General features: G+C 37.6%; 1 protein-coding gene across 3 annotated transcripts in view; it reads left to right on the forward strand.

Annotated features, from left to right (window-relative positions):
- Window positions 1-25,255, forward strand: part of DIDO1 (death inducer-obliterator 1) — an 87,990-nt gene that overhangs the window by 17,720 nt on the left and 45,015 nt on the right. For 2 of the 3 annotated variants that reach the window (XM_026652702.1, XM_026652703.2), the window contains exons 1-5: window positions 5,798-5,884; window positions 11,891-12,001; window positions 17,363-18,242; window positions 18,519-18,837; window positions 24,819-25,025. In XM_026652702.1, the coding sequence (XP_026508487.1) occupies window positions 11,923-12,001; window positions 17,363-18,242; window positions 18,519-18,837; window positions 24,819-25,025 (1,485 nt within the window). In that variant the 5' untranslated portion in view covers window positions 5,798-5,884; window positions 11,891-11,922. Of the gene's footprint in view, window positions 1-2,968; window positions 3,156-5,568; window positions 5,768-5,797; window positions 5,885-11,890; window positions 12,002-17,362; window positions 18,243-18,518; window positions 18,838-24,818; window positions 25,026-25,255 lie in introns of those variants that run through there. The other variant, XM_026652705.1, reaches the window with a different exon arrangement.

A 25,255-nucleotide genomic window follows, 5' to 3' on the forward strand; every position in this document is an offset into this window, starting at 1 on the left:
GAACGTTGCCGACCCCTGCTCTAGAAATACGTATAATCTTATTTATGATATCCTGTGTTTTATATACAAGTTTGTGATAAGAAAATACCCAAGCTATATAAAAAGGTTTATTTTTTATTTTTGGGGTATGGTCACATTACCGTTTTGAAAAAGCAAAACGAGGCATTGTAGGAGCACTTATTTGTTGGAGGTACCTTCCAATAGACTACAGATGTAGTGATACAATGCTTAATTGTTTAAAGGAGACGTTGTTCAGTGCATCAGTGCGAAATTGAGAAAGGATGAAAACCTTGTTAAGGCCCATTGCACCACTTAAACTTGCAGTGTGGTTGGTTAGGAGAAGCCATCAGTAGGACAGGTCTGGAAGGGGATCCTTCTCCTGCATGTGGCTGAGGGATGTCTCTGTATTAGTTCCTTCTATGCTGAGATGTTATTGAGGTTCAGAGGTTTACCAGAGGGAAGGGCCACAGACTTCATGGTTAAATGGGGTCTTGTGACTGTAAGAGTCCAAGTAACACAAAGGAGCTGTAACTTGCACTTCCGGACCATACACTGGAGTAGTAGTAGTGGCAGTGGAGGTGCTACACTGCAGCTCTGCGTCTTTTGCTCTAATCCCTTCCATGCTCCTCCTACGTATAGCTCAGTAATTTAGGATTTGTTTTGAAGTTATTTTCAACCCTGAGGAGAGATTTTTGCCTATATTTATTAAAACTGTCTTGTATTTCAAACACATTTTAGTTACAGTTGGTCATTGAACTTTTTGACACTGTCACTTTTGTCATTGGTATCATGGGAGCTCTTCATATTGAGCAGATCAGAAGAGCTTTTGAAGAAGCTTTTATACAGCTGTCTATCAGTGAGATTCTGTACTTTTTTTTTTGTATGTGTACTCAAAGAACCTCTAAAAGTGATGTGACAATAAAGTGAAATGATGATGATGATGATGGGGGTTCTCTAATATAGAAAGTGCTATAATTATAAGTACCAGTGGGAGTTTGGTGATTCATTGGTTAGGGCCCTGTATTGTTAAAAAGAGCAATTATAAATTGTTGGTTTTTAATAAGTATTAATCTAAATAGGACAGGGATGCAAGGATTTATGGCATCTACAAAAATGTTCTTTTACTCAGCTGAACTGCTGAGAGCCCTATAGTAGACAAATCTTACAGCTGGACAAGTTTTTATTACTGTGCTAATTCAGCCTGCTTTTTAGCAGGTTTAACTAACGTGGTAAAAACTGGTCCAGTGCGGGAGCCTTGTTTACACTAGGTATGTCTACACGGGGGAAAAAACCCCTCATGCAATAATGAGTCTCAGAGCCCAGGTGTTATGCGCTATAGTGCTAAAATTGCCATGTAGAAGTTCTGGCTTGGGCTCTGAAGCCCTGGAAGGGAGATGGATTTCGGAGCCAGAGCTCCAGCCCAAGCGGGAACATCCTCTCGGCTATTTTTCTTGCTGTAGCATGAAACCCCTTGAATCTGACTCTGTAGACCTGGGCTCTAAGACTTGCTGCTGTAGGGATTTTTTGCAGTATAGGTGTATACTCCAAGGCTCCCTGTAGGGTCAGCTAACCAGATGGTGGAACATGTGGCAAGGTTTATTTTTGTAAGACTGTCCAGTGTAGATGCAGTGTAGGTGACTTTGGTTTCCCATGACAGCTATATTTGACTGGTACAGTGGAATGGTTGATCTCAGAAGTGAGATTTACGTATGCAATAGACAGAGCTTTCTCTAACCAGTCCATGACTTTGGACCTCTCTTCTGGAAGAGATTTGATTGACTATAATCTTCAGAGTATTCAAAATAAAATATAAAACTCACTTCTTCAACCTAGGTTTCCCACAAATCAAATATTTAAAAATAAATCAAAACCCAAATACCTAACCATACAGACAAACCAAGAACAAAACAAATACATCCTGCTCACCTTCCCACCCTCTAACCCCCCAAAGCTATAGAATGGGAAAAGAGAAAAAGAGACATCATCTTATGTTCACTTTAAAATTTGTTGGTCAGGTAAATGGAAGCATTTTTCTTCTGCATATTAAAGTTTCAAAGCTGTATTAAGTCAATGTTCAGTTATAAACTTTTGAAAGAACAACCATAACATTTTGTTCAGAGTTGTGAACAACCTCTATTCCCAAGGTGTTTTGAAACGGTCATGTTAAATTAAAACTCCCTGTTTAAAATGCAGTTTGCAATCTTGCCACTGGGTGGAGTAAAATTATAACATATTGCAAAATATGATCTATTCCAGTGGTACTCAGCCAGAGGTCAGGAACCCCTGGGGGGCCGTGAGCAGGTTTCAGGGCGTCCTCCGAGCAGGGCCAGTGTTAGACTCACTGGGGCCCAGAGCAGAAAGCCAAAGCCACAGCGCATGGGGCTGGAGCCCTGAGCCCCGCCACCCGGGGCTGAAGCCAAAGCCTGAGCAACTTAGCTTTGCAGTTTTCCCTGTGGCATGGAGCCCCAGGTAATTTCCCTGCTTGTGCCCCCTAATGCCGGCCCTCGCTTTTATATGCAGAAAACCAGTTGTTGTGGCACAGCTGGGCCATGGAGTTTTTATAGCATGTTGGCGGGGGGCTTCAGAAAGAGAGAGGTTGAGAACCCCATATCTATTCAACATCAGAATGTTTCCTAACCTGAGAAAATACCAACTGCAGAGTTGGGTATGGATTGGTAATATCAGATCTGTTCCTCAAGATTAAATATATTGAAGATTATTTTCCATATATAGTCTTTGGACTCTGGTTGATCGCACAAAAATATTAAACTGGATTTATTTGCACAATCAGCAGAGGACATTCTGGAGTCAGTAGTATGTTACAAGCTGAAAGATTCAAATAAGATATGTTAGGGCAAATATATTTAATTTTTAGGTTTTTTTCAGTGGCATATGTTATATAAGAATAGTAGGCTATTTTATGAGAATTGAACAAGTAGTGATTAGCTGACTTTCCCTCTTCCTTCAGGTATATCTCTTAGAATTGCGTGATGTGTGATGAATTGGAAATTCTGAACAGGGAGATTGAGCGGTTATTACGGAGCAACATCGTGGAAGAAGGCACTTTAAATTCAGACTCTCTTCAGCCATCTACCACTGACTCCTTGGATATAGCCACTGATTCAGACAATGAAGCAAAGTGCAAATTAGTGCAGGTACCCAATGCCTTAATAAACAGTAATAGGGTTCTCAAAATTAGGTTATACTACTCTGGGTTTTTTATCTGTTTTGTTTTTGGAAGATTTGAAATGTACATGGGAAGTATTTAGAAAGCAGGGAATAACCTGAATTTGTCCACATGCAGCATTAGTTTATCTGTTGCTGTCAGTGGTAGAAAAATTGTTTGGATTGCTTTACTATTTCATGTACCAGCTGAGAAGAATGGCAAATTTCTATTTTCATTTGGAAAATGTAATGGCACTGGGGAGAATGTGGAGATAATTTCCCAAGTAGTAACAAGTAGTTAAAAATAGCAAATATGCTTTAAGACTCTGGGGTTTGTGAACTTGGACAGTTTGAGTTGAACAAATAAATTGTAGGGAGGATGTGTTAGAACATATAGGATTGTATATCTTAATTTGTCCTTACATTTGCCTATCTCCACCTCTGGTACATTACCAGAATTTATCCTTATCACGCTGAAATCCTTGTTCATGTTTTAATCACATTTTACCTTTACTGTTGCAATTCCTCTTGCAATTGCTCCTAAATCATTGTTTGTTCCAAGAAATGGAATCATGTTACCTTTTTTCTCTGTCACTGGCTTATCTTCAAGTTCAATTCAAAACTCACTTTCTTTATTGGTTCTGTCCTGCCTCCTGTTCCCAAGCCTGCTCGTTGTACTCCAATTGGGATAGGCTTTTCTGTACTTCTGTACAGTTAGCTTTGTTCCTGTCGTAAAGTAAGTTCCTGATTCTGAAATACTCTTGAAAAAGATTTGCCAGCAGAGTTAGCTGCTATGGTAGAGGGAGATCTCTTAACAAATGGTTGTTGTCAGCCTGTCTTTGGCCTAGTCTGGTTTTCATGAAGCATTTTTAAAAAGTTTTGCCCCATTCATGCAGGCTGTACCTGCTGATAAAACCATGTTTCTTGAAAAATATTCAAGGATAGATTTTGAAAACTGTTTAGGTTTGGGAATCTTTGTAGAGTGCACATGACCATAGGGACAATTTCTCACTTGTGGAGCTTCATCTGGAACTCTTAATCTTCCCTACTTTTAAACCACTAACTAATTTCTAGTTTTTAAATCTTTGAAGCTATGGTCTTGTCCACACTTACAAATTTTGCCGCTCTAGCTATGATAGCATAGTTAAACTGTATAGCTTATTCTGGTTTGGCAAAGTGAAATAAATTATACCGGTTAAAAGTGAACTAAATCAGTATAATTGCATCTGAACGCGCATAACTATGGCAATGAAAAAAATCACGCTCCTTGCCAATATAGTTATACTGGTAAAACTTTTTTAGTGTAGACCAGGCCTAGTTTTTTGCTGTAAAATTGCATTTGACTTGTTTTAAAACACTTTATAGTGTAAAATATTTGATATAAAGGATGACACACAAAAATACATTGTCTTTTAGCAGTTAGGGTATGTTGGCTTGACTGAGTCTCTTTAAACTCTGTCTTGAAAACACAGTACAAGACCAAGAGAAAGTGAAAGAATAGAGAATTTATCCTTCCGCTAACTGGTAACTCACAATTAGATACACCTCTACCTCGATATAACGCTGTCCTCGGGAGCCAAAAAATGTTACCGCGTTAGAGGTGAAACTGCGTTATATTGAACTTGCTTTGATCCACCGGAGTGCGCAGCCCCTCCCTCCCCCCCGAGCACTACTTTAGCACGTTATATCCGAATTTGTGTTATATCGGGTCACGTTATATCGAGGTAGAGGTGTATCTATATCTGGCTGTAGGGAAAATTTGTAGGAGTAAAGCTGGTGTTAATCAGATTTATCTAGGATTGTTAGCTTCAATTAGTGATGTTAAACTTCGCTTAAGTTTTTTTAAAAATAGGATAATGTTTTTCTGTATTTTCAGTACTGTTAGAAACATCTAAATATAGGTTATATATTTTAATTTCACTCTTGCTGAGCTATTAAATACTATTATTAGAGTTAACTTGTTTTGTTAAATTCCTATTTAGTACACTGTTGTGCTATGAAAATCTTAATGGCTTCCAAACAAATTTATCAGTATACAAGCAACATTCCTTATGGAGCTGAAAGATCAATCTTAACAGTGGAGCTTTGATAGTATTTTTTCCCCTTTACGATAATACTCCTTCCTGTTTCAGTCCATTTCCTGAGGAAAAACTGATGAAGAAACAAAATGTGAAGGTTGCTTTCAAGTGTTACAGATGCACTTTGCCTTTTACTTTCTGTTTTCTTACCAAAACTGTCTCAATTTACAGACTTATTTTTTAATAATGAGAACTTCGTAGCAATTTAAAGCATTACCTACAATTGACCTGTTTGTGTTGTCTGACCTATTGGAATTGTGTAATACAGAATGGTAAAGTAAATTAATAAAACTATATAAACTTTTAATTTTTTTTTTCCTTTCAGGAGCCTACAACTGGAGGATTTATATCTGAGTCTTTGGATTGTCATCAAGATGAACCATGCACTTCTGAATTATCAAATTCAGCATGTGCTTTAGGGATTATGCTGAATGACTCTGATCGACGACTGCTGCCCTCTTCTTGCTCTCCCTTTCATTTAGATCTACAGGGAGAAACCATCCCAACCTCTAATGCTGTGTCAGGTAAAGCATATAGAGGACATTGAAGAATCTTCCTATTTTTTTAAGTTTTATCTGGAATTTAAATCTCAGAATTTGGATTTCCTCTGCTGTACTCTTAACATTTCTTCATCTTCCAAGGTAAACACATATGTAAAATATTGTTTGATCTGTTGCATCATAACTGCTTTGATTTTCAATTTCTTATTAATATCAGTTTAAAGTTTTCTAATCTTTTAAAATTATAATCTTGTTGCTACATAAGATGCTTAAAACTAAAAAATAAATATGTAATGTTATTTTTAAACATGATCTTCCAAAGAGCTTAACAAAATTCCATCAAGTTTAGAAATGATTTGTGAATGCTCCAATAGCTGGGCATGAAAGGTGATTCAGCATTTTTATTACCTTACTATTAGCTTAAAATCCATTATTTTTTTTTTAATTCTACTGCAGCATTCTTATTAGCCATTTCCCACTTCAGTGATGCTCAAGCATGCACTAGCTTGATGGTTATATCAACAGTACAATCCCACTGAAGTTGTCTTATGGAGAATCTTGTAAATGCTACGTTTTCAAACACTGTTATGTGGATTTGAAAAGTTCCCTATTTTAGCTTTGTTAATTACTTTATAAATGGTAGCATATTTTTAAAAAAAGAGAACTTCACAGGCCATCAGTTTTTAGTTTAAGTAGACAAATACATGGCACCATTTTGTCATGGGCTAACTGTAGAGGGGTTCATACCTGATATGTTACAAGTGTAGCATATGCTGGTACACTACTTAAAACAGGAGCCTTCTCATCAGGACTGCACATTACAAGATGTAAAAATAGTGAGATTTAAAATAACATGCTAGCATGTCTAAGCCCCTCATATACTAGCTATTGGAATTGTGGGTATATATCTGAAGCTATTGGAAATTTGTTCAGTTTCTTCAGCAATCACCATAAAATGAAAATAGGATAAATTGTATGATTCAGTTTTGTTATAGTGCATTAGATACTTGTGAAAGAAATGCAAAATTGAATCCTATGGAGCTGCTGCTCTCAGTCTAGAGACAATTGACTTAAGTTCCATGTATGGAACAGAGTTTAACAATGGTTTTAAAATTTAGTTGTGGCTCAGATGTGTTGTTAGTGTAAATTTCATTAGTCAGACAAGATAAAATTCCATAACCTTTCCAAGGAAAGTGTATGAAAATAGAGTTTCATTTTACCGATTTGTGGAAGATTTATCCTGTGATGACTGTACAACAACACATATACTACTGATCACAAAACGTATTTATTATTCCTTCTTAGCAAGGCATTCACACTGCATGAAACTTGTTTGAAATGCAGCAGCACGTATGCTTCCTGGTTTTAGTGACTTATGCCCAAATTGTTCTTTATTTTGGATCCTGATAAAGTTGCCTCATGCTTGTATGTTATTTCTGTCTCTTGCTTCGTGCTGTTCTCTCAGACCTGGAGAGGGATTCTAAGAAGCTGTGTCTCTCACATCAACACTAGCTTTACCCTACAGTTCAGCTTGTGACATTTCCAGGTTATTTGCCAGAACTCTTCTCTGACGCAACATACAACTTGGAAGCCTTGACACAGAGACCACATCAAGGACCAGCCTTATTTGAGTTCCTTTCAGTGTGTTGAGCTTTTTTTCAGAGAATTTGTTGATAAGGCTTTGAGAAATTCTTCTGACCTGAACAAGATTATACGTAACCAGTCCCATTAGTGAGACTCCTCTAGAGGGAATGTGTAATACCTTTTGCTGAATTACTAACTACCAACATTACTAAAAAAATCAGTCCTTCCATTCCTTCACCCATTCAACTCCACTGAGGAATGAAAATACTTCCCAAACACCATCTAGAGAAGGCGTCCTAGAAGTAACTAATCTAGTCCATTAGACACTTTCTTCTCCTGGACTCTTAAAATTGTTGAGACTGACCTCCTTTAAAATTTTCAGGAATACCTTCCTCTTAACTTCTTTTCATAGCCTCCCCATTGGGATTGCAAGAAGTGACAGGCAGTTCTGAACAGCATGGTGAAACTTATCCAAGGGGCCATTGTCTTTTCCAGAAGAAAGATTACTTGCTTTTGATAGAGATTCTTCATGATGAAAAAGAAAATAGGATATTTCCACCCCATCCTGGACTTGTCTGAGCTGAATCTGGGTTCACGAAATCTCACTTTGTACAGAATCCTGGCATTCCTGATACAAGAGGTTTTCTATTAAGACTACTTAGGTTTCATCTGATTTGGATCCAGAAGAATCCCAGGACCAGTAATAGTAGTAAGAAGTTACTTATGGACCCAGGGTATTGAAGGGAGATGTCCTAACATCTGATAGTGTCCTCAAATTATACCGGGGAGGGGAGGAAGAGAGTACAAATTGTCTGTTTTGAGGAATCTCTCGATAAAGGAGTCTTCGAAACTGAGTACAGGGACAAGAAAATGTTGCTATTGGCCAAATGCCAGAAGAGAAGTAGATCTTCAGAGAGTAACAGTCCTCTCCAGGTTTCTTCTCATACAGATGAGAGAGTGACTGAATTAGATGGCAGTTGAACAGATCATGAGGTGAAATGTCTAGAGCATCTTCTCTAGACAACCCTTCACCAACCACAATAATGCTTGACTTGTCCTCTTCTTCCATCTGAGGAGATGGGACTCTTGAGCAGGCATCTCTGATTCTCAGGCAGGAGGGATGACAAATGTTGGAAATATTCAGTCTGGCTCCCAGAGCTTAGTAAAGCACAGCCAGAAGATGGCAGCTAACAAACTACTACCAAAGCTATAGAGATGTGTTTACCTTCCTAGTCTCCATATAAGGGGCTTAAAAACGATCCTTGTATTGAAGAACTTGCAGAAATCATTACAAGTATCAGAATTCAAAATAAAAACACTAAAGTCCACTTTGACAGCTGTTTTTCAGATCAGTTTCCTAACCTCTATCAGTCTCGAAGATTTGCCTACCTATCCTGATCAGACCATCACTCTGGCAAACCATGTTCTTATGTGGTCAGAAACCTTTCCAATAGAGGGCCCTATACTTTGACCTTAATTACTCTCTAACAGTATTCACAGAAATGTACCACTTGTTTGGATGGAAACTCTTTAGGCCTGTACTTAATGCAGGTTTTGTACCAGTATAACTCTTTTGGTTAGGGGTGTGGTTGGTTGGTTGGTTTTACCTATCTGTATAAGCGCTAATGTGGATGCAGTCTTACTGTTACAATTTATTCTCCTTCTCTTATGGGAATAATCTGTACTGGTATAAGCCACCTTTACACTGATATAACTGTGTCCACATTATAGGGGTTGTACAGTTTTAATTATGCTACTATAATGAGTGTGTCTATACAAGCCCTTAGAAAAAGATTTGCATCCTGATAAGAGCATCCTTTAGACACAGGGCAGAACAGGACATCAGTTTTATGGTTCATTTCTTCTAAGTAAGGGGATTCATGGTGAATTAAGAAAAAAATCTGCTTAATCCCACTCAAACCATTCAGAACTTTGAAGTCACTCTCAAAACCAAACTTCAAAGGATGTTTCTTCCCAGGGGGAGAGAACAAAATAAAGGAAGTTATATGCCATGTCTGTGAACAGCCTCTAGCTTTCAAAATATTATCGAGTTTGCTAGGTAATCTGATTTGTTAGATCTGCTGAGCTGGCAACATTTCTCATATATCCACTTCAAAGATTCGTGCCACCCTTTCCATCAGATGTTCTTCACCCCCTTTGCAAATAGAATGTCCCTAAGGACATGTTCATCTAGCCTGGTGATTTGTGACTGGACACCCAAATGATGAATTGGATAGAACTGTGTTTATTATGGATGGAAAGAACACTTTTTGTTGGGGGAGCACATCTTTCACATCACTTTGGGGAGATGGTCCCAGAATGAAATGATGAGGAAGATAAACTGCCTAGAGCTCTGAGGCATTTGATTAGCTTTCCTTGTACTGCACAAATAAACGAAACTTCAACATATCCTAATAATGACAGACAACACTATATGAACAGAAGACCAGGTCATCATGTTTGCACCAAGAAGAAAGGTCCCTCCTGTTCCGGGGCAATAATAATATGTAATATATTTGGGCCCTGCATATCAAGTCGAATCTAAATACAGCATCTGATTGGCTAAGTAGGCACAAAACAGAACCAGCAGAATGGAGTCTCTACTGCTCTTTTTTTCTGTTGATAAGATAGATTGGAGTTCAAGATGGGATCTCTCTGCAAACAAAATGCCAAGACTAGAAGATTCTACTTCCAGTTCTATGTGACCCAGCAATGCCCCTTAATGCATTTCTCAAAATTGGCTATTAGGCCAATTCTGTGCTGCTTTGCCTGCTGCCTTGAGCAAAATTTTCCAGAAGAAAGCATCCGCCCCATTCTGGACTCTGAGACAATGTTTTTTCTACCTTTGAAATTGTCGTCCTCCCCTTTTCTATGACATGCCAAAAAGAACCACTAAGTCAAGGGTCAACAGCTTACCCAGGGAAACTCCATCTGTCAACATGAGTTTCTGTTCGCCATGGTAATTTAAATTGGCTTTTAAAATAGCTAGAGATAGCTGGTGACAATTCCCTTTGTGGAGGGTTACTCTCTACTGGTAGAAAGATGTAAGGGAAGGGAGGGAATGTGTTGGGGCATGTAGTGGGCAAGGCAGGTGCATGGTGGAACTGAACTATGCCTGATCCTGAGCCTTTTACAGTGGCAGAAGTTAGAGAAACTAAGTACCCCTTTTCTTGCTCTAATTCTCCTGAGAATGAACAACTGAGGGTCAGGGAACCACAACTAGGTTGCAGCAGCCACCTCTCTCCTCTTTATCAAAGTGGAGAATCTGTTCCTGAATATTTTTTGTCTTCTGTTTTTTGTTTTGTTTTGTTTTTAATATGTTCCATATGTTGGCATAGCTTGTAGGCTTCAGTAACAGTTCATCCTGATTTCAGAGTTCAAGAGAAAGTCATAGTTTGCTTGAGTAATAATTAATTTTAGAAAATAATGTTTTAATTTAAATTTTTCATTTTGTGTGTATTTATGAACTCCGTGAGGTATTGTTAAAGTTATAGGTGCTAGCCAGGGATGCTAGAAATAAATTACCATTCTGCATTTACTCACCCCAAATCTGAATAATCTTCTGGGAGTTTAATTTATTTTTCTTTTCAGCTGACATGGTTCCTACTTCTATATTTTAATTTAATAGGGTCTTATAAAATATTCATAGCTGCTTATGGACTAAGGTAGCTGGAGGCTTCTAGACAATCCACTTGCATTTTCACAACTCTGGATACTTATACAAGAGTCAGGTTTTGGTATGAAAAACAAGGAAACATGTTTATAATTCAGTTTTCTGGTTCCACCGTTCACATATTTTTATACACGACTGTTATTAGACAAGATTGTTGGAACAATAATTGGGATTTGATTGTAACTGGGGTAATAATTACATCCAGTGTATTGTCTTGCAAGGCTTACATGTCATCTTGTAAATTCTGCAGTCTTAACAACACTGAGAATGACCATTCCATTATAACTTATTTGGTACATATTTGTGGAAGTTTTCAAAGTGTCATGGTAGTGACACTATAGTTAAAATGTACAGTGTCATTTAGTTCTACTTCTGTATTCTGGCACTTTTAACTTTATCAATAAATTACTTTTGCGTTGAGACATACTTTTCGAGTTCAGATCCATATATATATATTTAACTTTAAGTCCTAAAAGCTTTAGTTTTGTAATACCTGAAGTTTAGGATTAAACACCCTCAACTGTGTTCCTTTAAATGAAACATTTAAAATAGTTGATAGCATAGGTTATTTTGAGTAGTTGAGTTATATACCTCAGCTTTTATAATTCTTATTTTGTTGCTAAGCAATTTGCAAAAATTCGGAATCAAGTTAGTAGTGTATGTGCGTGCTATATCCAAAAATGTGCCGTACAATTTAGCACTTTGAGTAAATTTGAGATCTTTTTGTTTCTGGTATTCATTTGGGGTCAAAAATTAATTACCTACATGTTTGGATACTCATAATTTTACACTGTGACAGATTTTTCTACATTAAATCTCTTGTTATTAATAGATGCAACAGAATCTCCAGGTCAAAGCAATTAAATTCTGAGTCTTACGTTTATTTTTAGAGTTGCACTTTGGGAATGGTGGTGTCCCTATTATGGAACAAGTTGTAAGTGCACGGTCTGTGGCACTTGAATCTGAATCCAGTCTTGGTAACATGGAAAACCGTTCTCCTGGTAAGTCCATTTTCTTCCTTTATATTGAGCAGAAATCTCGCTAACATATCCAATTGGTGTGTTTCTTAACCAAAAAAAGTTTTTGCACTATTTACTCAAGTTATCTCTAAGGAGGAGTACAATATGTTAATGTGTGGATTCACTTTTAAGAATATAAAGAATATTTTTATTTAGGAGCCCCCTGTGATGGGTTCCCCCCAGGGTGCCACCTGCAACTGGGGTACCACTGAGCCCCCCATACCCACCAGCCTGGGCTCCCTTTCACACTATGGTGCTGTGATAAGATGCCAAGCTCTCCAAGCTTGCTCTTTCACCAGCATACACACACCTAGCTGCGGAACTTACAGGCTGCTGTGATCAGTTCTGCATGTAGCAGCTATAGCTAAGGAACTGCCCAGCTGCTCAAGAACACTTTCCCTCTCTCCCCCGGACTGTAAACCCAAAATTATACCATCTTGCACTGCACAGTGATCTGTACAGTGTAAGCTCATGAAATTCGCCCCCTCCCTCAGTGTGAAAAGAAAATATACAAGAGCTTTTTTCCTCAAGGCATAACTCCCACACACTGGTCTGTGATGAAGCAAAAGCAAATTTATTAACTTCAAAAGATGATTTTGAGTGATTATAAGGGATAGCAAACAGATCAAAGCAAGTTACCTAGCAAATAAACAAAAACATAATCTAAGCTTAATATACTAAAGAGATTGGATATGAGTAGCAAACTCTTACCATAAATGTTGATTTAAGCTGGCTGCAGGCTCTTAAGGGGCACGCTGCACTTGCTTGCAGCTTAAGAACCCCAGGTATTCCTTTCACAGGCTAGAAACCCCTCTAGCCTGGGTCCAGTACTTCTCCCTTGTTCCTCAGGTGTTTCCAAGAGTCTCCTTTGGGCGGGGAGTCAGTGAAGAACCATGATGATGTCACTCCCCTGCCTTAAATAGCTTTTGTATGTGGTGGGAACCCATTGTCTCCAAGCTTGGTTCTGTCTTTCAGTGGAAAAACACTGGTATTCCAAGATAGAGTCCAGTACCATGTGATCTGGTCACATGCCCCTGTGGTGTCATAACAGCCATGACCTGGAGGCTGTTTGTACTGTCCTCAGGAAACCTTGGTCTCCTTGGTGGGAGATTAGCTTCTTCTAAGACCTATTGTTCTTCTTAATGGTCCATTGACTTGAATGGGAATGGGCCGTTTCCAGCCAGCCATCTAGACTTTTGCATAGTGGGCATTCCCCAGGTGTAAACACGTTTGTAATAGATACATAGACAATATTGCTAACTTCAGATACCAAAATGAAACATGCATACAAATAGGATAATCGTATTCAGTAAATTATAACCTTTACAATGATATCTCACATGACATATCTTGTATAAAATACATCATAGTTATGCCATAATCCTATACTATCTCTATGAAGGATATGAGATTCAGTGTCAAATCCCCATCAATGTGATGTTAACTGTACAAAACAAGAGAGAGAGACATGGTCACTGCCCTAAGGGATTTATAATGCTAGTAGATAGACACATATTAGTACATCCAAATTTTAATTCACTGGTTGATTGGGGAGAGATTTGGTCATAACAGGTAAGGTGTTTTGTTTTGTTTTTAAATGTTATTGACTTGTGACTTGCATTTAATTGCTTGCAAAACTGCCTTTCTCCTCATGTAATACTGCAGCAGTTGCGATTGGCTGACAGGCTTGAACCTAACAACCTGCTGGTTCAGACAGGGATGGTTAGCAGCTGGGCCTTTGAGGAGTCCTTGACTTCACCTTAATCATCTTTTGTTCTGCCAGACTCTGGATTTGGGGATCTTCAGTGCATTCTACCAGATGATACTGTTTTCTTAGGCTTGCCTAGATTCAGTGTGGATGGCAGTTGACTGTGTTAAAGCTAATTAGTTGTAAAAGTGATGTAATTTGTTTTGGGAGATGAATGATCATTTATAGGGTTTTTTTTGTTTGTTTTGTTTCTTTAAGCTATTGAGTTTTGCTGGTTGTTTTTTGTAGAGTTCCCAGAACATTAATCCGGCACTTCAAAAAGAGAAAAAGTTGATGTTCTTTGGCAGATAGCCACTAAAAGGAGTGATGCTATGTGAAGATAGGTGGGATGATGAATTATCTGATCACTAGTTATTCATCTTTTATCTTTAGGTTAATGGTGTTGTAAGTCTCTGTTCTGTGATGTCTTTAATTCATTTCACATGCACGAAAAAGCTAGATTGGAGCTGCTATCACATTCATGACTTTGGGGTTTTTATCAAGGATTTGGCTTTAGGTTTTCTGCTGCCTTAAGACATATTAGTGGTTTTTTTGTTATGGTAGCACCTAGAAGCCCTAACCAAGATGGAGGTCTGTTATGCTAGGCACTGTACAAATGCATAGAAAGGGGGAGTTCCTGCTATGAAGAGTCTATCAAAGATAAGAAGGGATGATACTGCCATCAAATGATTCAATCTATTTTACCTTTTCGGATTCATTTTAAAGTGTAATTTAAAAGTCTCAGAAACACCTGATATATTTTTCTGACTTTATTGTTGAAAATAAAAACCACTGATTCAAATTAAAATAAAAACCTCTGTTTTAAAAGAAAAACCGATTAAAATATTATTGTAGTCTTTTGGAGTGGCTTTAAGGCATGGTGGTGCAGCATCCTCTTGGCATGTAGGAGACCTTTTGTGAAATCCTGACTCTGTTGAAATCAATGGAAGTTTTTTTTCCTTTACTTCAATGGGGCCAGGATGTCAGACATTGTTTTTAAAAGATTTAGGTTATAAAATCAGAGAAATGTAGGCTGGTTTATTGAACAAGAAAATTGCTGCATTATAAACATTGCTAAACTACCATGGATTAATAATAAATCACTCCTTCCAGAAATGTACTCACATCCTTTAGCAAATGCTATTGTATGGGTTTGGGATAGAACTAGAGATAAGTTCTTTCCCCTCACCAATGACACCCATTGCAAATATCCAGATTTTAACGCAAATCACCAACCTGAGAGATTGGGAGAGCCTTGTAACATACAGTTGGCCAGCTATTCGGTAAAACAAACTTTTCTAAGTTATTTAGAGGTCAGAACTAGCTTTAATTGGCCCACTCTCCCCTGGTACCAGTACTTTAAAGTCAGACTTTTCTAGAAAACCTGTTTTATATAGAAAGCTAACTTTAATAGATGTGATAGCATTTGGTCAATTAGGAAACTTTATAATTTATATTGATCTTTGCAGACAACTTTCCTAAGGAAAAAAATTGCTGTATATGACACCGTGGGAAAAGGATCTGGGTAGACAAATTACCCCAGAGTAAAAGAGGTCCAGCAACCTCAGTCTGTAGCACAATAGAAGAAAATTGCTGTAAGATACTGTTTCAGTAGTACCTAGCACCAGTCAGGTTAGAGAAAACACACACACACACACTCTCTTTATGCATATATCATAGAAATCTAGGACTGGAAGGGACCTTGAGAGGTCGTCCAGTCCCCTGCACTCAAGGCAGGACTAAGTAATAACTAGATCATTCCTAACTGGTGTTTGTCTAACCTGTACGTAAAAAAACCTCCAATGACTGAGATTCCACAACCTCCCTAGGCATATGTGGTGGTCATATCCAGTCGCTAGAGAATATTGGGATGCAGTCCATAACTAAATACCATAGTTGGTGGATATTTATGATCCCGTGGTAATCCTCCTAGGGGGCTTCCTAGCAGAAATGGTCACACAAGAAGAAATGAAGAATTAATTTCTCATCTGCTAGTTACTTGCTCGAATATTGGTAGCCTCTCACTGGAAAAAGAAAAATAGTCCAATCATAGAGAAATGGTTAAAAATAAATATGGAAGGTTGTGGTGATGAAAAAGTTAACATACCCATTACATGCCCAGGAAAATAGAGAGGACAGATAAATATTTGCTTACCTTTTATTCATTACTCAGAGTACATTGACCTGCAAATAAACCAGCACACCTGTCCAGTTTTTTTGAATATAACATTTGATAGACATGCTTGGTCTGTTAAATGTGTGTATAGTGATTTCATTCAATTTAATAAAATCACTAGAAACAACAAATTATAGGTATTGTGATGCTCACTCTGTAATATGGTAACACCCTGTTAAATAGAAAGATCTGATGGTTATATTCCTGTATAATATCTCTCTAAACAAAAGCAAGCTTTTATAATGATTGTTTTTTTTCTGATATTTACATGGTACTGATTGGAAACTTGTTAAAACATCCTAAATAAATGGGGGGAGATGAGGAGAGAGAGAGAAATGTAGGCTGGAAGGTATCTCGAGAAGCCATCAAGTCCAACTCTCCTGCACTGAGGCAGGACCAAGTAAATCTAGATCATACCAGATAACGGTTTGTTTAACCTGTTCTTTAAAACCTCCAGTGACATGAATTCCACAACCTCCAGTGATGTGAACTCTACAACCTCCTTTGGAAGCCTATTCTAATGTTTAATTATCCATATACTTAAAAAGATTTTCCCAATAGCTAATGTAAAACTCTCTTGCTGCAGATTAGTTTGGTTTTCACAAATCCATGCTGGCTATTTCTTATAACCCTATCATCTTCTAGGTAAATTATTTGTTTAATAATTTGTCCCAGTTTCTTTCCAGGTATTTAATTTAGGCTGACAGCTCTATAATTCCCCAGGTCTTCTTTGTTCCCCTTTTAAAAGATAGGTACGGTGTTTACTGTTTTCCAGTCCGCTGGGACTTCACCCATCCTCCATAAGTTCTTAAAGATAATTGCTAGCATTCCAAGCTTGCTTCAGCTAGTTCCTTAAATATTCTAGGATGAATTTCATCAGGCCCTGCTGACTTGAATATATCTAACTTATCTAAATAGTCTTTAACCTGTTCTTTCTCTATTTTGGCTTGTGTTATACCAGGCCAGCAAGAGCTTGGAATATTATAAGCACCTAGGAAAGAAGGGGATGCACTGCATGAGCAATTCCTAGCTTCTGGATTATGTTGACTTAGTGTTAGATGGGACAGTAAACTACCTCTGCTGTGAGGTGGAACACTGGAGTGTAGTTGTCATGTGAACAGGAAGGGTGGCTTAATTTTCATTATGATCAAAAATTGAAGTGGGGAATCGCGCATTGCTTAATTATATTGGCTGTAACTTTAGTGATCCCTGTCAATAGGAACTTTGAGAAAAAGTGTGTTCTTGGTTGTGTTCAGAGCTATTAAGTAATCATCTAGCATACCACATTTAACGTGTCTATATCTACTCTCACAAAGAAAACATAATGACATTTTGAAAGATTTGTTTAAAAAAAAAAAAAAAGTCAGCTGTGATCCTAAATGAGGAAGTATCAGTTTCATAATTTTACTTTTATTTTTAGCATCAGTTTTGGATGATAAAGGTGAGCAAAGCAATGAGGAGGAACAAAAAACTATCAAGCCCACAAGTAAGGAGTTCAAGAAAACATGGGGATTTCGAAGGACTACAATTGCCAAACGAGAAGGGGCAGGAGATGTTGATGTGGACACTAGTGAACAACAACCGCAGCAGCAACAAAGCCTGTCCCTCCGGCGTAGCGGACGGCAACCCAAGCGTACTGAAAGAGTGGAAGAATTTCTTACAACAGTAAGACGTAGAGGTAGAAAGAATGTTCCTACTGCTCTTGAAGATTCAAGTGAACCAGCATCCTGTCCGGTTACAGATGTGGAGACTGCCTCTGAAGGCAGTGTGGAGAGCACTCCAGATATAAAACCTGGCACTCGGAAGGGTGACTCTAAAGACAATAAGGATCAGCCAGTCTTGGAAAGCAGGGGTGCAAAAAATGATGATGATGATGATACCTCTGATAGTGATAGTGATGGATTGACGCTGAAAGAACTACAAAATCGTCTAAGAAACAAACGCATTGAACAAAAACCTGCAGAATTGACATTGAAAGAGATACAGAACCGCCTCAGGAAAAAACACCTAGAACAAAACCCTACAGAAACAGTTGATGTCCAGGCAGGAAATCAAGTTAAGACTGAGCTGCCTGTCAAACAAGAACCTGAGTCTACTGATTGCACTGAGACTGGAAATCAAGTAATTGTGTCTGAAGAACATACTGAAGATCTTCAGGTTAAGAAGGAAATAAAACCTGCCCTGGCAACAAAAGAGATCAAAGATGAAGAATCTGAAGAGTTCACAAAAAGCAAATCTGAGTCTGAGATTTATGACCCAAATACACTGTACTGTATCTGTCACCAGCCTCATAATAACAGGTGGGCTATATACATATGCAAAGTATTGTCTAAAAATACTGTACAAGTAATAGAGAATCCTCCACAGGAAATAAGCCTACTACCAAAGATTTCATTGCCAGGTGTCTATAAAAATTTTTTTTCTGTTGCAACTTCATGGGGATGTAAGTAGTAGGGTAAGCTAATAAATTAATCGGTTATACAAAGCAACCGGCTTCCTGACAAAATTACAAGGACTTTTTTTGTTTCTGAGTTTTTCAGTATTTTATTTTTTAACCACTTGTTCTTTATTTTCAGGTTTATGATTTGTTGTGATAGGTGTGAGGAATGGTTTCATGGTGACTGTGTGGGGATTTCTGAGGCTCGTGGGCGACTATTGGAAAGGAATGGGGAGGACTATATCTGCCCAAATTGCACCATTCTGCAGGGGCAGGATGAGACAGTTTCAGAAACAGATCAGCAAGAAACTAAATCAAGGCATGTAAACGTGGATGGCACAGAGCTCACAAGTGTAGGAACAGTCGAACAAAAGTCCAGTGAGGATCAAGGAATCAAGGGTAGGATTGAAAAAGCTGCAAATCCAAGTGGGAAGAAAAAACTCAAGATATTTCAACCTGTAAGTATTTTAGTTGTTGTCTCTTGTTCTATTGAATGTGTTGAGGCATTAGCTTATCTATGGGCTGCAACATATTTTTATATAAAACAAAGCTGCTAAAAATTTTTTTAAAAGATATTTGCTATTTGTATCTTTCTGATTTATAAGTAAAGATTTTGATCCAGAACTGAATGAGTGGAGTGTCACAATCATTAGGATATATTTTTTTAATTTTTGAAGGACTGAAATTTACAAATCATACACATCAGGATAAGGAAAATACCCTAATCATGTGTATGCATCTGTTATTCTTTTATTTGGGTAATCAAGACACTGGCTGAATTCCCGTTCTTTCATAAAGACCCTTAAAATTCTGAAATTGGCATGTCTTTATTTTAAAATTGCCTTTTTCTAATAACTATCAATTATTTTATTTTTCACTGTAGGTATCCAGTTACTATTGGCAAACTTGTGTGCCTTTACACATTCAAGCTGTCCTGTGTACTTCCAGCCAATCTTTGACATTGTGTTTTGACCTTATTTCTTGAAGCTCTTCATACACAGAAAAGGGGGATTGATAAACTTTATTGTTTTAAAATGACTCTGAAAATACATTTAATTAAAAAAAAAAATCCTTCCAAATTGTTGCCAGTTTCTACATACAATTATTACAGGAACGTTGTTTATATTAGCTAGTCTGTGTGCCATTCTAAATGCAAGCAAAAAGCCTCTTAACTTGAATTTAAACTAGTTTAAACCTTTTAATGCCATAGTAATTGACCTTTCTGCTGCTGGTGCTATTTTAGTATTTGCAAGCACAGGCATCCTCCTTGACTGTCATCTGTACTTTATTTCTCTTTAGCAAGTTTAAAAAAAAAAAATCTTACATACTTGCTGACAGCACACTGCAATAATTTATTTTATGGGTTTGTGTGCATTTTAATGGTTGGACAGGAATACCATTTCCTATAAATGTTGGCTAGCATCAGAGCTGTTATATTGAAGCCCACCGTTGGCACAATGCTTGTAGACTTTGGAGTGACATTTTCAGCAAAATACTTAGAATATATCTGAAAAAGTTTTTTTTAATTTACAACAACTTTAAAATTACAGTTATCATCAATATATGTGTGCAGATTTAACATAAAATACTAAAAAAGTTTTTAATATATCATTTCCCATATGCTGATATTTAATTTTGTGTTGGACATAAAAATTGGGAAACAGAGTGATAGGTCCAACCAAATTTCAGCTTTAATCAATTTTTGCCTTTATTTATACAATTTTAGTTGGAATTATTGTCATTTATAGTGTCTGAACATGCATTTATTCCAGGCAAATAATAACAGATAAGATGGAATTGTTTAATGGGCCCAAGTTACCACATTCCAGGGCACCAGGAAGTTCTTCCATGATAATCGTCGCCTTCTCTTATCTCCTGGTCTAGTCCTTCAGTCTCTTTTCCAGTTTTTCTCCTGTTTGGGCCCATGTTCACATGGGTCTCTTATACATTTCTATATTATAGATTACTAAATCTTTATCCAGTTTACTTTTTAACACACAAACCCTTTGGGTTTTAGGTAGGGCTGTCAATTAATTGCAGTTAATGCCTGTGATTAACTGAAAGCAAAATTAATGCGTTAATTTTTTTTAACATGTTAATTGTATACCTGTGGGTGTGTTGGGAGGCATCGGTGGTGCGGGGGCTGAAGCTTCAGCCCACAACTTTCTAGGGGGAAGGGGGAAGGTGCTGAAGCCCAGAGCCCCAAGCCCTGACCCTATATTTGAAAATATAGAAACCCCAAAAATATTTAAATAAATGGTATTCTGATGTTGTTTAACGTGAGATTAAGATTGCGATTAATTGCAATTAATTTTTTTTAATCTCAAGATTAATCGTGATTAATTTTTTTAATCACTTGACCTCCCTAGTTTTAGGTAACCCATACATTGTGCATGCACAGGCTTCAGTTACCCAACTTCTGCATTTTTTTCTGGTGGTTTTTCAGTTACAATGTCATGGTGGTTTTTTGTCACCCTGACCTGTGTCTTACCAGAAAAAGGGCTTCTTGTTGTCTATTTTCAGCCCAAAACTTCCTGTGCGACATGTTAATTTGGTTCTGTCAGCAATAACATTATTTTAAACAGATGAGCAAGTCTGTAAAAGAAGAATTGGCAAAACCACAAGTATGGCAACAGGACCTTGACCTAAGTGTTACCTCATTTGTACTCATTCACTATCCTTAGCTATATTTTTAATGATTTGTAATTATCACAGCTCTTAATCTTACCATTAACAATTCTTCATTTTATATTTCAGTGTTATAAGTCAGTATATATGTATGTTCTCCTGTGCTGTCCTTTTAATCTATGGGAAAAGTTGGGGGGAGTTATGGAAAACATCATGATTCTTTAATGTCGACATTTCGTATCTTCTTTAAACTTGGTTTTTTTTATTCAAAGCCCAGTTTTGTTTGTGAACCATGGCAGAGAAAATTCAGTAGAATTTTTCCTGTGACTACATTTTGAGGGGTGCCTCATTTTTAGGACAGTGATATTTAATTGCTTTTAATGGTACCCCAACGTTTTGTAAAATTTAGAAATAGTTTCACAGATAATTTTAGTGTAAATAGTGAGCATAAGAACGGCCATACTGGGTTAGACCAAAAGTCCATCTAGCCCAGTGTCCTGTCTTCCGACAGTGGCCAATGCCAGGTGCCCAAGAGGGAATGAACAGAAGATAATCATCAAGTGATCCATCCCCTGTCATCCAGTCCCAGCTTCTGGCAAACAGAGGTTAATGGGTGAAATCTTGGCTCTATTGAAGTAAATGGGAGTTTTGCCATTCACCCACCCACTAACTTTTATATACTATTAAATTCTGGTTCTACACTTTTCCCAAACTTTCGGTTAGTCTCTACTGTAAAGGATGAGTATGCAAAAGTGACACCTGATCCTCATGCATTCAGTGTCAGATGTGTTAATTTTTGTGTCAAAATAAACCCTGTGTAATAAGTTGCACAGGCTTCAGTGTGGGCATGATTTGACAACAGTGGGGTTGTACTAAAAGTCTAATTTGGCACGCAAAGCTTTTAGTACTGTTGATGATGCGTGAAGAGGAATAACTCCAATTTGACTTGAGTGAAGGTAGAGTTTATAAAACAAGCATTGGGGGGCCGGGGGGGATTTAATTGTACACTGAACACACTTGATACAGAAATAATTATAGGAAATAAACTTGGAACCTCACAATCACTTATTATCACTCCTCAGAGTAGAATCCTACTTTAAGGTTGAATTTTCAGGAACACTGAAAAGATATCAACAAGATGGTCATTACCGCTTAAGAAGAGTAACATTATGTCAGTAGCATTTTTCATGCGTTGTATTTTGAGCTGTATTCTACAGATTGTTTATTTTAAGTAATTCAAATTCTTGTAACAAACATCGCAGCTAATTAATACTTTAATCAAAATGCCATGACATTCAGGAAAGCTTGGTGCTTACACCCTGATCCTATAACATTGAAAAAATGGATTTTTCACCACTGACTTCAGTGGTGCAGGATTGGGCCTTTAATAGTTATTTGTGACACACTACAACTGGACTTGTTAGATATTTAAAATGTAAGATGCCTCCTAGGAAGCACTTATGTATTATTTCTTGTAATATTTTTCTCCCACTGTATGTGGACATAATCAGATGTGAACATGGGCATTTGTAGAGAATTATCCTGAAGAACAATATTTATCTCTACAAAATAAATTTTATAGTATTTGTACTTTAGATAAGCACTACTTGTGTCTCAGTAAATCTTAATTGAAATTGGTCTGCGTAGCAACACTGTCATGCGGATTGAAAATTGGCTAAATACTGTAAACAAATATTAATTATAAACTACAATATACTGAGTTGGGGAGAGCTGTCTAATGGAGTATTGCAATATTGGGTATTAGGCCCGTTCTTATTTAACATCTTCACTAATGATCAGGAAGAGGGAGCAACCAGTGAGGACTGAGATATAAAAGGAAGGGCTTTAGAGAGATGAGGAACTAGGGGAGAAAATGACAAAATATGACTCAGTTGGAGAACATACAAGTTAATGCAAGAGTTTGTAACATGATAGGGCAGTGAAAAAGGCCAGTGCAATTTTGGATTGCATGTGCAGAGCTAATAGTTTCTCTCTCTTTCTTCCCCTCCTTCACTTTGTTGTGACTTTGCGTAGAATCTTACACTGTGTTGTGGTCACCACATTACCCGAAACATTTTGACAAAATGAGGAGAGGCAAGAAGAAGCCAACAGAAATTAATAGTATAGTGTGTCAGCTCAGGGTAGCTGCACTGGTATTTCCCCTCTGGCCCAGCAAGGGCACCCATCTCAGGCTTCCAGCTCCCTACCTGTTACCTCTCTTGAGTGGTGACCTGTGTCCACTCCCATCTGACCCCAGTGTATTTCCAGGCACACAGACCCCTGACTATACTGCGATATCCCAGCAAAAGACTCTGCCTAAGCAGGCCTGCTTACTTTTCTTCAGAGACTAATAACCAAGTAATTGCCCACAGTTATAAGGCAACACACAGTACTTCCTATGCATACCTATTTTATTCTTAAAGTTAAAGGCACACAGAGAAAACATTAAAAACAACAAATGAACCTATGGAGATGGTAATAAGCTTACCTCAGAGATCTCCCCAACCCATATGTGGTCTCTGGCAGGAATAGTCCTTCAAAACCCCACTCAAGGGGTTTCCTTGTGGTTTCAAATTCATCACAGCTTCAGCTCAGAACAAGCACACAGTCTTATGGGACTTCAGTAGGCCCAGTCCTTTGGGTCCCTCTGTGGACCAGGATCCTGTCTGTTTGCTGGATCAAGAAGAAGGCCCTGAGCCTGTTTAAACCCAGTCTGTTTAACAGACAAAGAAAGGATTTTTGGATAGTCACTGGAGAATCCGTTTTGAATTAGTTTATGCAAAACCTATCTAGGGGATGGCTTGAAAAGGACTGATAACCAGAGGAATTATATTAGCATCTCCATCCCCCTAAAGGAGTTGCATACAATTTCATAATAACACATACACAATTGCATTTTTAATATAATGGATCCCAAAGATATTAAACCTAATTTAATAAAGTTTAATGTAATTCAGTAAAGTTTATATTATTTCCATAAGGTTTGTCCAGGACATTTCCATTTTGTCACATCACTTCTCATCTTTAGATATGAGTGCTTTTCGAGCATAGATAATTGATGTTATCCTAATTTTACAAATGGGAAAACAGAGGAAGGAAAACTTAAATTCCTTTCCTTATACCTCACAATGATCAAATATTTGTAGGCTTTTAAGGATGTTACCTGATCTATCATATTTCTGAGGCATCTGTTATTGGTATATGTTAACACTGAGGAGGAAGAGGATTTATTTACATGTAAAACACTATGGTGAAATTAAGAGAGAAAATTTAGACTGAGTATTGGGAAATTTCTATCCTGACAGTGGGAAGTAAGTATTAGGCTGTGGTGGAGTTTCCCTAGGGAAGTGGGAGTAGTCCTGTCACTTGGAACTTTTAAATAAGACTGGATAAAACTATAGAAAAATGTGCTGCAGAAAACAATTCTGCCTTATCGGGGAGACAGCCTGGTTAATGCAGTAGGTCTTTTCCATTTTAGATATCAATAACTCCAGGAGAAATAGGTGTTAAAGCCTGTGGTACTTTTCTGTTTAATAAATATAAATGAAATGGACCTTCTTATGGCTTATTTATATTTTAATGATTTTATAAATATTTTGGTTTTGTGTTGAATTTGCAAGCATGAACTCCTTAGGCCAGCAGAGTTGGATATGGGATGGTGTCAGTAGTTCACTCTGGAATCTGATATTGATTGAAAAATCGTGTTATGCTTTTAAGACGCACTAGTTAAATTCTGTTACATAAGTCCTCTTCACTGGTTATATACAGTTTTTTAGTTAAAAAATGGAACTTGCTGTGCTTCAATCTTTAGGTAATGGAAGCTCCTGGTGCATCAAAATGCATTGGTCCTGGCTGTTCTAATGTGGCTCAGCCTGATTCTGTGTACTGCAGTAACGACTGCATTCTCAAACATGCTGCAGCCACCATGAAATTTCTCAGTGCAGGAAAAGAACCAAAGCCAAAAGAGAAGATCAAATCAAAATCGGAGAGATCCACAATTCTAAAATCTCCACTGCAGGTAAGCTCACGTTCCTGACTAAAAAAGAGCTTTGCAGCAGCATTTTCCCTGAAGCACCAATGGCTGGTTGCTGTACAGTTTTCAGACAGAAATATATTTAGTTTTCAAGATTTAACATTAGAGATTCACTCTTTTGTTTGTTTTGCCATGTTCATGACCTAAAACTACATGAAAGAATAAGATAATTCAGTTAAATCTTACTGATAAAAAAAGAAAACAGGAAAAGGTTG

Source organism: Terrapene carolina, unplaced genomic scaffold, assembly GCF_002925995.2.
Source record: "Terrapene carolina triunguis isolate 2854851 unplaced genomic scaffold, T_m_triunguis-2.0 Scaffold130, whole genome shotgun sequence".
Lineage (NCBI taxonomy): Eukaryota > Metazoa > Chordata > Testudines > Emydidae > Terrapene > Terrapene triunguis.